Source organism: Eptatretus burgeri, chromosome 3 (genome assembly GCF_056783735.1).
Source record: "Eptatretus burgeri isolate ZD-2024b chromosome 3, Ebu_testis_v1, whole genome shotgun sequence".
Classification (NCBI taxonomy): Eukaryota; Metazoa; Chordata; class Myxini; order Myxiniformes; family Myxinidae; genus Eptatretus; species Eptatretus burgeri.
The window spans coordinates 62605997-62619307 of record NC_140963.1 but is presented as its reverse complement, the minus strand read 5'-3'; the positions used below and the strand labels follow the sequence as shown (position 1 = coordinate 62619307).

The following is a 13311-nucleotide window of genomic DNA, read 5'->3' as shown; positions in this document are numbered from 1 at the left end:
TGAAACATGTCAGGGTTTCGATGAAGAGATTTTAATATTTCCATGATTTGAAGAACACAATGCGAGTGAGATAATGGTGTAAACCTCGGAATAGAGACACCCGTAGGTAACCATTTGGCACAGTTCATGCCTATTCTGGATGCCTATTTGGCCTATCATACCTGCGTTATCTTAACCTCGCTTCACTTTATCAATTCAGTTCTTTTCGATTATAGTAACAATATTCTTACCGTAGACTCGATCAAACTTAAAATTCCCATCTCTTTTTTTTTTTTTGGAAAAGAATAAACTTGTGAGCATATCCCATTTACCATCTAATGAGGGAATACGCTAGGGTACTTGCTCACGATGACCTACCACTTTTCAAGAATTATCATAAGATCGTTAGCTCGACTGGGAGTCAGAGGCCAATATTTCACTTCTGTTTACTTTGCTTGCTGCCAAAGGTTTGACTATTATTTTTTTATGATAGCCCGACCCTTGGTGGCCATCACCTGGGTGGCAGTACAAAAATCTAGGTGGGCACAAGGTAGCAGCAGCAGCAGCAGCATCTTTAACACGAGTATGCATGTCGTTTTTCACTTTCTGTGTGTACCTCAGTGTGAGAGGGGTACACCAATTTGCATTTGAGAAATTTTATTTGCAGCGCTTTGGCTCAAAATGGCTTTTGTTCCTGGAACCAAGAGTCATTTTCATTCCAAATGCCAAACAGTGTCGAAAAATTGATTCAGCTCTGATACAGTTGCAGAGCTGAATCAAATTTTTTTTAATCCTCCCAATCCGTACCCTGCAAAGAAAAAATGCACATTAAGATAAAATTTTAATCCTTTAAGCAAATTATATTCGTTTTTTGCTCATTGGACGTCCGCTGGCATTATTGGGTCGCCGAAATAGGTGACCCTTATTGTCAGTGATTCTGTCTGTTTTTTTTGGATGTTTGTTTGGATGTTTGTTCGTTTGTCATCAGAATAATTGGTAGTCAACGTGGGCGGATTTCGACCAAACTCGGGTGGTAGGTACATCTTATGACCTCGTGCTTTGGAAATTGTGATGGTTGCTAGGGACGCTTTGGTTCCCCAGCAACAACCGAAAAACCTTCAAAATCGGTACCGTTCACGCGAAATCAATTCCGAAAGCCATTATCCCACGTAGGGTTATGAAATTTGGCACGAATGATCTACAGTTGATGCTCTATCAAATATATTCTGGTTTTTGTGATATATGGAATACTTTACCCGCAGCGCCCCTGACAATTAGGGTATGCGCGAAAATTGGCGAAAATTGAAGCCCCCTAGCAACCAGGTGAGTGCATCGATATGAATGAAACTTTGCAGGTTCATGGTACTCAATGAGTACTACAACTTTGCCTCAGGACATATTGACCGATTTTACTTAGGTCAGGGGTCAAAGGTCAATTCGTGCAAAAATCGATAATATGCGAGAGCTGGAGGTGCCTTCGCGCCAAATGCTACTCCTCCTATGGGTTATGGTCGGATGGTCATCAAAATTCACACTAATCGTCTGGAATACATTGTGCACAAACAATCGAGCCGGATTTTCGATTCAGATCTTTGTTCATCCACAGCACCCCCTCGAACTTTGGGGATTTCCGATTTCAAACCGCATTTTCGGTACTTTTCATTCAAATGGATACCGAGTAGTTATCAGAAGATGGAACTGGATGAGATTTGATATGCATAATCTTAAGGTGATTCCCCATCCGCTATATGACATCCATTTTGCTCTATATCTTATAGTTTCCATGCTCAGCGACCCATCGCCGCCAACCGGCTTGTCCCATTCATTGTCACTTGAATGTCACTCAAACTCTTCAGCATCATCGATAGATACTTGTACACTAGCACCGTTTCCGTCACATTAGCATTCATGAGTGTATGGCAAACCAACTTGCCTGCAACTGCATCTTCTAACACAACCTTTCCAGGCAGCTGCAGACAACCAGTTCGATGATTGTTTCTGGCACGAATTGTCTTCGCACGAGTTCTGGTTGCAGGCCCCCTTGGTCATCTAGGGGAAGGTAGATGAAGCTATGCATTCCTTGCATGCTTCCATATGTGGCACTGGTCATTTGGTCTTCCGATGTGCAGACTTGCAACGTCATCAGTTGAGGAAAGTTTGGTGCTATCCAGGTTCTTCTTTGTGAAAGGTGTGTATCAGAGGGCATTCAAGTCTGATGATTCCTCTCCATAATCCCAAGAGAAGTCTGGATGCCTCCACAAATTCCCCCTCAGTTACAAATGGTTGTGATCCAAAGCCAGTCAAACATTCTATGATGTCCAGATTGTCCAGAAGCTTGGAGTGCCTTTCACGTTCCAATACTGGACAAACAACTCGTAAACTCACAACCAGAAAGAGCATGAAAGGCTGGCAGGAGGTTGTGCATATTCTTGTACCAAGATTGGCTACTGTGGTGTGGATGGGGATGAATCGCTTTTGCCTCCCTGTTGTGTGAAACCACAGTTCTTCTAGGTCTAAACTCTAAGGGAAGTAAAATGGTGGCAGCATCGCACTGCAACATCTGTCAGATGAGAATGATCACTTGTTTGTGCTCATCTGTGTAGCTTTGTGCAAAATGTTCACAGTGGACAAAGATTCGGTTGTCAGCCTCTTCATGGTCACATTCATTGTCTTCAATAATTTCATGTTCTCGATGAGATTTTCTCTGTCTTTCCATTTGGGGTAGCAATATGCAGAACTTGGAGATGCCAGAGCTTTTCTGGCAGTTCTATGCACTAGTCCGACACAAGAAATTTCAGTAAATCGGTCGGTTCTGTGTTTGCTGCTTGATAGGTAGCTCTTCAGACTTGAAAGTAGCTTTGTATCTCTACTCTTCTTTGTCTGTACTTCTCTTGACCTTCTTGACTCCACCTGTTTCTGGTTACTAAAGGTGTCAGATGGATCACCAAATGTTATCATTGATTCCTTTGACAACATCGATCACTACCAATAAATCAATTACATCAGCTGATCTTTTTGTGCGAAGTGGGAGTGCACTGGTGGACTGGCCTTAAATCTCATGTTCTTTCACAAGGGCAGTTGATGCCAGTTGATGGATCTCCATGCTCTTCGTGGTCTTCCTCATTGCGCAATCCAGATTGGCTAAGGAAAGTGGAACTGGAGCCAGTTCATAGGAATAGATTTCCTTGAAGTCAATGTCATGACCTTCCAACACAACTACAAGTCGACTGAAAATCTGTCTGTCAATGTTTACTGTCTGCTTGCTCTGCTTTTCCTTTGTCAGCTCAACGGGCTTTGATAAGCTTACAAATGTCTTGACATTGCCTTTTTTAAAGGGGCCCCAGAAGCTCTTTGTGCTTTTCACAAGTCTCTTCTCCACAAACACATTGTTCACTTTTTCCCCCAGGTTCATCTGCTCCGAGCAAGGATGGAGATCCATCAACTGGCACTACAACGCCCACACCAATGTTCAAAAGCGGAAGCCTTTCCCCATAATATGTCAGCCTCATCAGACAGAATTTGTGATTTTCTAAGCTGTTTGTGGGCAAGATCGGCTCCTTCAATTCCATTTGTGACTTTCAAAGCACTTGGATCAGCAGCCACCCGATGAGCAGTCATTGCCCATCTATCTCGAGCTTCATCTATGCTTAACACTGCGATTATGCCTCCTTTTGACTTGGAATCATGGTTTCGGCTGTAAGGTCATATCAGGCGAAACAGCATTGAATGCTGACATGGCAGAAGATATTGCTACAGCATGAAGGCGATCCTCAGGACTTGTACATGTCGGATGTTGTTGATGAAAGCATCTTCATGTCGACAAGGTAAACAACTCCCCACTTGAAATAGTTCAGATGGTCAAAGGCCGCATCATCCACGAGCATTTCATTGAAGGCTTCTGAATGAAAGTCCCAATTAGACATCCGGTCTCCTCGGATAGTCGAGCAGGAGATCGACCATGTCAACATACTCATTCCAGAAGTTAAACACAGCAGACGTTGCCTCTCCTTATCACCTGAAGGTACCAAATGGTGGTGTAAGATTCCCAAGCATCTGACAGCTCCTCCGCAAGGTCTTGAACAACCTCTTTGTTCTGAATGAGGTGATTTTTGAGGAGTTCATGCTTCTTTTGCATCACGGAGTTCAGTAACCTTCCGTCAAGTACTTCTTTGTCATACAGCCATTGCATGAATTCTTCTCTGCACAGGTGTTCAAGGGCTTTCAGCGTTCATTTTATGAGCCCTTACACCTCTATTGTTGTGGACTCCACTGAAAATCTTGGGTATGCGAGAACTGCCAAGCACATCACTCTCGAACCAGATGTTCTCAAGGCCAGACTCAACCATACGTTTCCCAATCACCCAAAGAAAATTCTTTGCTCTGTGGAATCCACCCAATCGAATGATCACGTGATCAAGTCCTGGTGCCACAGCCCACTGGGTTTGTTTACTATTATATCCCCCACAATACAAGTAAGAGAAAGTGAAAAACGTCATGCATCCTCGTGTTCAAGATGTTGCCGCCGCTGCTACCTTGTTCCCATTTACATTTTTGTACTGCCACCCAGGTGATGACCACCAAGTCAAACAAACCTTTGTTTCATAAAAATAGTCAAACCTTTGTCGGCAGATAACGAAAACAGAAGTGAAGTTTCGGCTCCTTCCACAAATCGGCTCCGAGTCTAACATCTACAACTTAAATGTCGGCCAGACATCCTGCTTTATATTCCTATCTTAAGGATAATCAATGTGCTTTGGATTGCTGCACCCCCTCCGTACATAATATCAGAATAGCACCTTTAATTGAAGTTTACTCCACAGGGGGACCAAATGTATGACCAGAAAATTCAGGAGCAAACATGTAACCAACGAGGCTATCCTGGCACCCCTTAACCGACAACACCAAGCCTTACTTAAAGGTTACCCATCGGTGTAATATTCAGTCTCGACTCTGTGTAACTTCTGGGATCTGATGAGACAAGGTGCATTCAAGTCAATAAGTTGTAGATTTTGTACATTTCCTGGATGGATATATATATATATATATATATATATATATATATATATATATATATATATATATATATATATATATATATATATATATATATATATATTGACAGTCATGATGTACTTGGTCCAATGAGACCTTGAATTCCTCGGCTTTGGTTGGCGACGCAGAAATAATGTCACAGGAAACGGATATTCAAGAAAGGCAAATTCAAATGTGTGCCTTGCCCTTTCAGTGAGGCACGGCGTCTGAGCCTTGAGGAAGAAGAAGGAAATTTGGATCTTCCTTCAGTCGAGTGCCCAGAGAGAGAGAGATCTAATTCATTGTCACTCTTCGAGTTTCTTCAGGCGTGAGTTTGTTTGACTAAACGACTTCTTTTCCAAGGAATTGAACTTGAATTGTATTTCCTTACATTTGATTTCATTTTTCTTGATACTGATCTTTTTTTCACTTATTCTGGTGTGCCTTCGTTTGCCTTGTTTTTTTTTGCAGGATTGAAGAAGAGCCTCTGCCCCCAAAGCAACGATGTGAGAAGAGTAATAAAGGTCGGCCATTCAACATGTTTCGGCCTCGCAAGAATAAGGATAAGAAAAAGGTATGAGAGCGGGTTTTGGTCTGAGATAGAGATCATTCTCAACAAGATGGTGAACTGTATGAGTGACTCATTCATTGAATTTTTTTTTTCCATTCCGTCAATGCCTACCCAATGCCTACTCCCACCTCAGTCCCTATTCCCACCACTAATTCCATCCAGCCCAATTTACAAAAGAGGGATGATTAGAGGAGCATCCTTGGTCTCGTACTTTATTTCAGGGATATGTCACTCCTCCGTTTCAAGAGTGCATTTATAAGATCTGAGTGCACATAGCCTATTTTAATCGCTGATGAAGTTAGTCTCCATGACTGCTGGTTTTCCTTTCCTGTGACTGTGACTATCTCTGCCTTAAACGCTGGTCTTTCAGAGGCTGTCTTTATGAACAAAACCTCAAGTTGGTTTTGGTTTTGTGTTTTGGGGTTCTTGCAGTTTTTGTGATTATGGATTCTCCCGACTACAAACTGTTGATGGATGGCTTAAAATGGTATTTGTTTTTCTTTCTTTCTGGAAGTCATGAGGAGTGGAAGCAGATGGCACTTTTTCCACATAGATAGAATCTTTTTTTTATCTTCCTCTTTCTCCTATATACAGCTTGCAATTTGTGCAAGTCAAGTTGAAACTTTGCGAATATCCTGCTCGTTTTTTTTTTTTTTGGCCTATTGTTTCTGAGAAGTGCTTGTTACGGGACAGGGTTTAGAGGATCACGATCGGCCTGTTGCCACGTGAGTCAGTGCTCTGGGGTGGAACTGCTTAACCTCAGGAAGGGTTGGCAATTTTATTTTGAAAAGGCAGAAAGTTTGCTGTTCGGCTAGATATAGCAGCAGGTTTTGCAATCTTTCTCGTGGTAAGCCACACTGCACAAAAAGGATTTTGAGTGATTGGGTGAGTGCGGAGGAGGGCTTGCTCTGAGCCCCTCTGTGGGTAAGCTATGGCTCTTGTTTGGAGACTTAAGGAACATTATGAAGGCCTGAATACAAGATGTCAGAGATGTTCCAGGGGGAGCAGGAAGGTAAGCCTTTCATCTGTTCTGATGTTTCTTTCTTTGGTAATGGAACTCTAGTGGATTTACATTCTCCATGAAAGGCATGAGACATTAGAAAGAGGTCTGACGGGTTTCTTTGACTACATATCTTGCGCAAAGCCTTTATTACAATGAAGTATTTGAGATGAATTTGATTAAAACACATCAAAAATTATATATATATATATATATATATATATATATATATATATATATATATATATATATATATATATATATATATATATATATATATATATATATATATATATATATATATATATATATAGTGTGATCCATAATTAATCCTTATTTTAAATACAGAAATACTATTTTCCTGAAAGGCTATTTATTGCTGTTTTAATTTGTGGACATCAAATTTCAACATAAGCTCCTGCATTCTCAGTGCATTTTTTCAATCGTTGAACAATGTTTTCGGGTAATCTCGATGTGGTACGCTTTTCTCATCTTCTTACATTCTTCACTGAACCAGGTGCTATAAGCTTTTGGTGACACTCTTTAATCGTTTTGGGATCCAAAGTGGCATGTCTTTCCATTTCTTGCCACCACCATCTTTGAACTGAAATGACAGGCTGCCAATCCTCATGCAGTGCAGCAGTTCACACTCTTTGAACAACAGTTAATCTCTCAGCAAAAACATGATCAATCTGAAAGAGTGCCGAAGCCTTTTTTTTATTTTATCAATGGCAGTTATATTCAAGTACACATACGTATAAATAAATACAAAATAATTACCAGACATTCTAATACAAATAAGCCTCTTCCAGAAGTCGGCGAAGTTAGCAGTATGTCTTTTTCTTCTTCCTAAACGGCACCATATTTATATATCGGGGGAAAATGTAACCCAGGAACATGAATGGCACCTTAACGAGCAGCCGTTGAATGAATAACATCAAATTCCACTTCAAAGGTAACACTTTTACAATGCCTCTTCGCTAATAATCTACAGTGTTTACAAAGTCGCGTTACCCCCTCTGCAGAACCTGATAAATGAATATAATGAACACACAAGATGTATAAATGTAAACTATGAATACATGAAACTTTTATAGTCATAAAAACCAAAGTATTAACATTAACATGAACATATATTGGCTGCTCTTAGAGCACTCTTATTCTGGACATTTCCATCTGTCTGTCTGTCCGCGAAACTTTGGTCAAGCCGAGGAGCTAAACCACTCAACCGATTCCAATGAAATTTGGGAGGTAGGACCAATATTTCTGGGAATCATGTGCTTTCGAATATGGGACCTCGGGCCCTAGCTACGGCATAGCAACGGCCCTTTAAAGTGGTCAAAAAAATCAAAAAATAATATATCGAAAAATCGAAGCTTAGAGTTCTGTGCGCAATCTATCTCGCTCCCTTCATGCCAATTTGCAGCCCTAACAAAAAATATTTGTAGGAGGAGATAGGTTTTGGGCGAGTACGTGTCAAACATTTCAGAAACGGTTAATTGCGAATATCTCGAAGAGAAAGAGTCTGATTTTGATGAAACTTGGGTGAAATGTGTACAATGTGGCTGGCATGTACACAAAAATGAATGGTTGATATGCAGACCTCGGTTGCTTAGCAACAGCTAAAATACTTTATCGTACATCGTATACTTATTGTGGACTGTACAGAAAAATCAATACCTCTGAAACTGGACCTCCGAGGGACCTGTTTTTTGTGCCCAAGGAGAATGTCTTACAGCATCATATATAAAAATAAAATCTTTAGCGAATAGATAAATGGAATTACCAGGGCTGCCATTTGTTAGAGTCTCTTTGGAAACATGCCTGAAATTTCACTCGGCAGGTTTCTGTGCGCAAACTAAGAGGGCTGTGATAATCATATTTATTGTGCTAAATTGATTGATGGCATGTACATGAATATCGGCTAGTCGCGTCGGCCAGCTTTCCATTTAGAGCGAGCAGCCATGTCGCCAACCGGCTTCTCAATATATATGCGAAACGGGTTTCCGCAAATCTCACGGGATTGTGAGTCGGACAGGTGACCATGATGGGCCATTTTAAAATCACTCTCAAGCGCCTAAACCTTTGTAGCTATGCGAAAGGAAATATTGAATGATCCCCTGACCCCATTCCTTTGTGGGTGTAGGGAAGTGTTTTAAGCCCCCACAAAAACTATACCCGACTACAGGTTATACATATGCATATATATTTAAGCACATATATATATATATATCTCCTTCGGGCCCCCCCCAATCTTTGATGAAAGGAGGGAAACCACAGGGTAACATTCCCGGGTCAGATTGCAGGAGAGTGTGTCAAGGTGGTGCTGAGGTGTCGTCCACCAGATGGCGTCTCCTTGGGTTAACCTGAGGCGGTTCCTTCGGGTGGGAGCCTGGAATGTCCTCTCCCTAAGAGAGGATGATCACCTGTCTCTGTTATCATCTGAGCTCAAGCGTTTGGACATCGGTATTGCAGCTCTCTCTAAGGTTCGGAGACCGGATTGCGGTGAGATCATGGCAGCTGGTTACATCTACTATTGGTCTGGTTGCTCTGATGGTTACCATGCCCAAGGAGTTGCTGTCACTGTGTCCAATAAGCTGATTCATTGGTCATTGAGGTAACACCGGTCAACGAGCGTATTATGAGACTATGTATTCGTCACTCCTTGGGTGTCATTTCTCTGGTCTCTGTATATGCTCTGACTGAGGCGAGTGATCTCACTGTGAAGGACATATTCGATGCCACACTCGAGTCTGTGGTTGATCAGTGCCCCAGGCAAGATACTCTTCCATTCTTGGGGGATTGACTGGAACTGATAGGGATGGTTATGAGACATGTGTTGGTCCCCATGGGTCTGGAACTGATAGGGATGGTTATGAGACATGTGTTGGTCCCCATGGGTCTGGAACTGTGAACCAGAATAGCACAAAGTTCCTTGACTTTGCAAGAAGTCATGGACTTCGGGTGGCTGGTTCATGGTTTCAGCACCCACAAGCTCAGCAGCTGGACTTGATATTCCAATGCTGGTGGTGTGGCAAAGGAGATTGACCATGTGCTTGTTGATGGTCGCTGGAGGATGATCCAGAACTGCAGAGCCCACCAGAGTGCTCAGTTCCTCAATACTGACCACTGGATTGTTGTGGCAACTTTTAAGTTGCACCTGAAATCCAGGAGAATGCTACCATCCCAGCCAGAGCTGGATGTTGGCAAGCTCAAGGATGAGAGGGTAGCTGAGGAGTTGACGAACAGGCTGAGTGGAGATTTGGGGGATCTGGGTGCTTTGGAGGATCCTAAGGAGTTGTGGAGCGCCTTCAAGACCACCGTCCTTGATGTTGCCGGTAGATGTCTTGGAACTCACCGCAGGGCAAAGAAGAATTTTGTCTCTCAATTGACCAGAGTCGCAGGGCCAGGCTGAATGGCAGAGCTGAGCTGTTTAGGAAGCTGAGGCGTAAAACTGAATGTGTGCTTAGGGTGGACAAGGAGGCCAATGTGCGAGGAATCTGTGAGGGGGTGGAGCATCACCTGTGATCAAGGGATTCTCATCCTGCTTACAGGTGAATTCGCGCATTGCGTTCATCCAAGCCCGTCCCTCGGTGTACCGCAATTGGAGCAGAGGGTGGTCGGCTATTGACAGAGAAGTCCGAAGTGAAGACCCGCTGGGCCGGTTACTTTGAGCGGTTGTACCAGGCTGATCCACCAGCTGTCGAGTTGGATGTCAAGGGTGTTACAATCCCAATTGCTGACCCTCCAATCAACTGTGGTCCACCTTCATTTGTGGAAACACAGGCTGCGGTTAACCCGTTGAAATGGAGTCAGCTCCAGGGATCTGTGGCATCCATGCTGAACTTCTCAAGGCTGGTGGAAATGCTGCACTCGTGTCTTTGCATGCAGTTCTGTGCTCTGCCTGGAACACAGGCATTATCCCGACTGATTGGAAGAGGGGCCTTGTTGTCCCTCTCTGGAAAGGGAAGGGTGATCGCCAAGACTGCAACAACTACCGAGGGGTGACACTGCTCTCAGTGCCGGCAAGGTCTTTGCTCGGATAATTCTTGATTGGGTTTGCCACCATCTGCTTGAGCACCAGCATCCAGAGCAGTCAGGCTTTACACAAAAGAGGTCAACGATTGACCGTATCCTTGCTCTTCGGGTCCTCACCGAACGCAGACGAGAGTTTCAGCAGGGGCTGCTTGCAGCCTATTTTAATCTCTGCAAAGCGTTCAAATCAATGAATCGGGATGTCCTCTGGAGGATTCTTGGTCTTCGTGGGGTGCCACCAAAACTGATCAATCTGATGTTTGAACTATACTCTGGTCCTGAGAGTGCTGTGAGATGTGGTGGTACCATCTCTGACTTATTTCCAGTTGTTACTGGAGTTCGTCAGGGGTGTGTCGTGGCCCCCACACTTTTCAGCACTTGTATGGACTGGATTCTTGGGAGGATGTCGGAGAGATCAAGCTGCGTTGCATCATTTGGGAATGTCAAGATCTCTGACCTTGATTTCGCAGATAATGTGCAGTCATCTTTGCGAAGACTTTAGATATCCTTTTGGCAGGCCCTCGTGGTGCTGAATGAGGAGTCGGACCTGCTCAGATTACGGGTTTCCTGGGTCAAAACTAAGATCCAGGCTTTCAATGACATCTTGGATGCTGCTGTCCTGTCTGTGTCTGTTTGTGGTGAGGATGTTGAGGTCGTGGAGTGATTCACTTACCTTGGCAGTGATATTCATGTCTCTGCTTGCTGTGAGCCAGAGGTCAACAGATGTCTGGGTCGGGTCTGGGAAGTCATGGATTCACTGGATCATGGGGTGTGGCGCTGGCAGTACCTGTGCCGGAGGATGAAAGTCCGAGTCTTCAGGTCCTTGGTGCTTCCAGGCTTGCTCTATGGATGTGAGACTTGGACTCTGACCAAGGATCTGAGACGGAGACTTAATTCCTTTGGTACCAGGTCTCTTCGGAAAATCCTTGGCAATCGCTGGTCGGACTTTGTGTCCAACGAGCGGTTGCTGAGAGACTCAAATGAGATTTGTTACCTGCATAGTCCGTGAGCATCAGCTGCGGCTGTATGGACATGTGGCTCGTTTTCCTGACACTGATCCTGCTCACCAGATTCTCTCAGCGAGGGAGTCTCATGAGCAGTGTGACCACTCCTCATTTTTATAAATGCCAAGGTGAGCCAATGAAAAAAGCCAAGAATTCACAAGGTTTCGGAAAAGCGATGATAATAGAAAACCTATATGCCAAGAAAATCTATAGAAAACCAAGACGCCAAGGTCAACAACAACAGATGGCCAGACAGAGGCCCCTGGAGTTCCGGCGGAAAGTGGACACAGCGATGTGCTGCTCTGGCACATGCTCCCATACACACACTCATATACAGTCACTCCTGTATTTACGTCATTGATGTGTTCCTGGAAAACATCTTTTAAATCAAAATCATGTAAATCAAACTTTTAAATCAAAATCATGTAAATCAAACTTTTAAATCCCATTGACTTTATGTATTAAAGGGGGAATGCATTCCTGATCGAAAAAAAAATTGAGCAATTAATTTTTCAGAGTAAATTAATTGAAATATTCTTCCAATAAATTACTATACATCTGCAGTCTGGTCATCTTCTTGTTTTCCTGTGTAGCACAAGGCTTGCGAGTAGCATCCTTGACTGAGGTTGTGGCAGTGCTGCTAATGCAGTGCCCCTGTTGGTTGGAGCAGGAATTTTGAATTTGGCCAGGTAGCCGGGGATAGCTCTACTACTCATCGTGAAGGACACCGTGAAAGGGATCTTTCATGTCCACCAAGTAATTGCAGCAGATGTGAGACCCATTTTAATGTCCATCTGAAGGATGGCACACATATTGAGTAATCACCCTGCCTGTGAAACACTAGGATGACAGTTTATAGCTCGGTTGAGATTCAAATCCAGTCGAGACAGCTGAAAACTAGTGTGCGTACCTCTCGGCCATCCTGCCGTGGTGTTGGGGACGCATGGTGTTGATAAATTAGTCAGTCAGCCAAAATTAGTCAGACTTCTTTTTGGTGATGGAGTTGTTGTCGATGTTGTTGAGGATGTTCATGCTGTAGGTTCATCAGCTCTTGGGCTTTCAACCTTCTGGAAAAATCTAAAGAGAGTCTTCTGCACAGCTTTCTTCTTTGTTTCAGCAAGCGTTGCTTTTTGCTCCTGAAAACAATTTCTAATCCTCTCTTGAACCCACAGTTCACTGTCCCATTGCTTTACTAATTCTAATCATTTTGGTATGCAAATCGTTCTTTTAATTCAATCTTTAGCTTAATTTATTTTGCTTTCCTAACTCTGGGGATGGCCACACAGAGAACCCAGTCACGATGCGGGAGCCTTAGTCCCACGGCTTAGTTATTTTCATTGCACTTGATGAAATTACACTTTGGCCACATTCCTTAATCTTTTCTTCACCCAATATAATTGTCTGAACAGTAGAAAAAGTTAAGTTTAATGCTTTTGCAATTTCACATTTTCTTGTGTATATATGGAGGAGGGAGCACACACAGCCTTGCTTAAAGTAAATACGCTTATTTATAAGAATCGCTTCATGTATTCTTAAAATTTTCAGATTTCACTTAAGATATCAACACTTAATTAGTCCACGAGCTCTGATCGTCAAATCCGAAGAAAGATTTCAATTATATACTTCAATTAGTCTGTTAAAGACCATGGTGGAAAATCGCATCGCATCATGCATAACATTGCTCCAAGCTC

At 43.1% G+C, this 13311-nt stretch overlaps 1 protein-coding gene across 7 annotated transcripts in view; it reads left to right on the top strand.

Annotated features, from left to right (window-relative positions):
• Window positions 1-13311, top strand: part of LOC147030046 (rho guanine nucleotide exchange factor 28-like) — a 157824-nt gene that overhangs the window by 76888 nt on the left and 67625 nt on the right. For all 7 annotated transcript variants that reach the window (XR_015056199.1, XM_085873743.1, XM_085873739.1 and 4 more), the window contains 2 exons: window positions 5225-5338; window positions 5482-5584. Coding sequence is in view for 6 of the 7 variants with exons in the window: in XM_085873743.1 (XP_085729869.1) it covers window positions 5225-5338; window positions 5482-5584 (217 nt within the window). In the remaining variant the exon portion in view is untranslated. The remainder of the gene's footprint in view (window positions 1-5224; window positions 5339-5481; window positions 5585-13311) is intronic.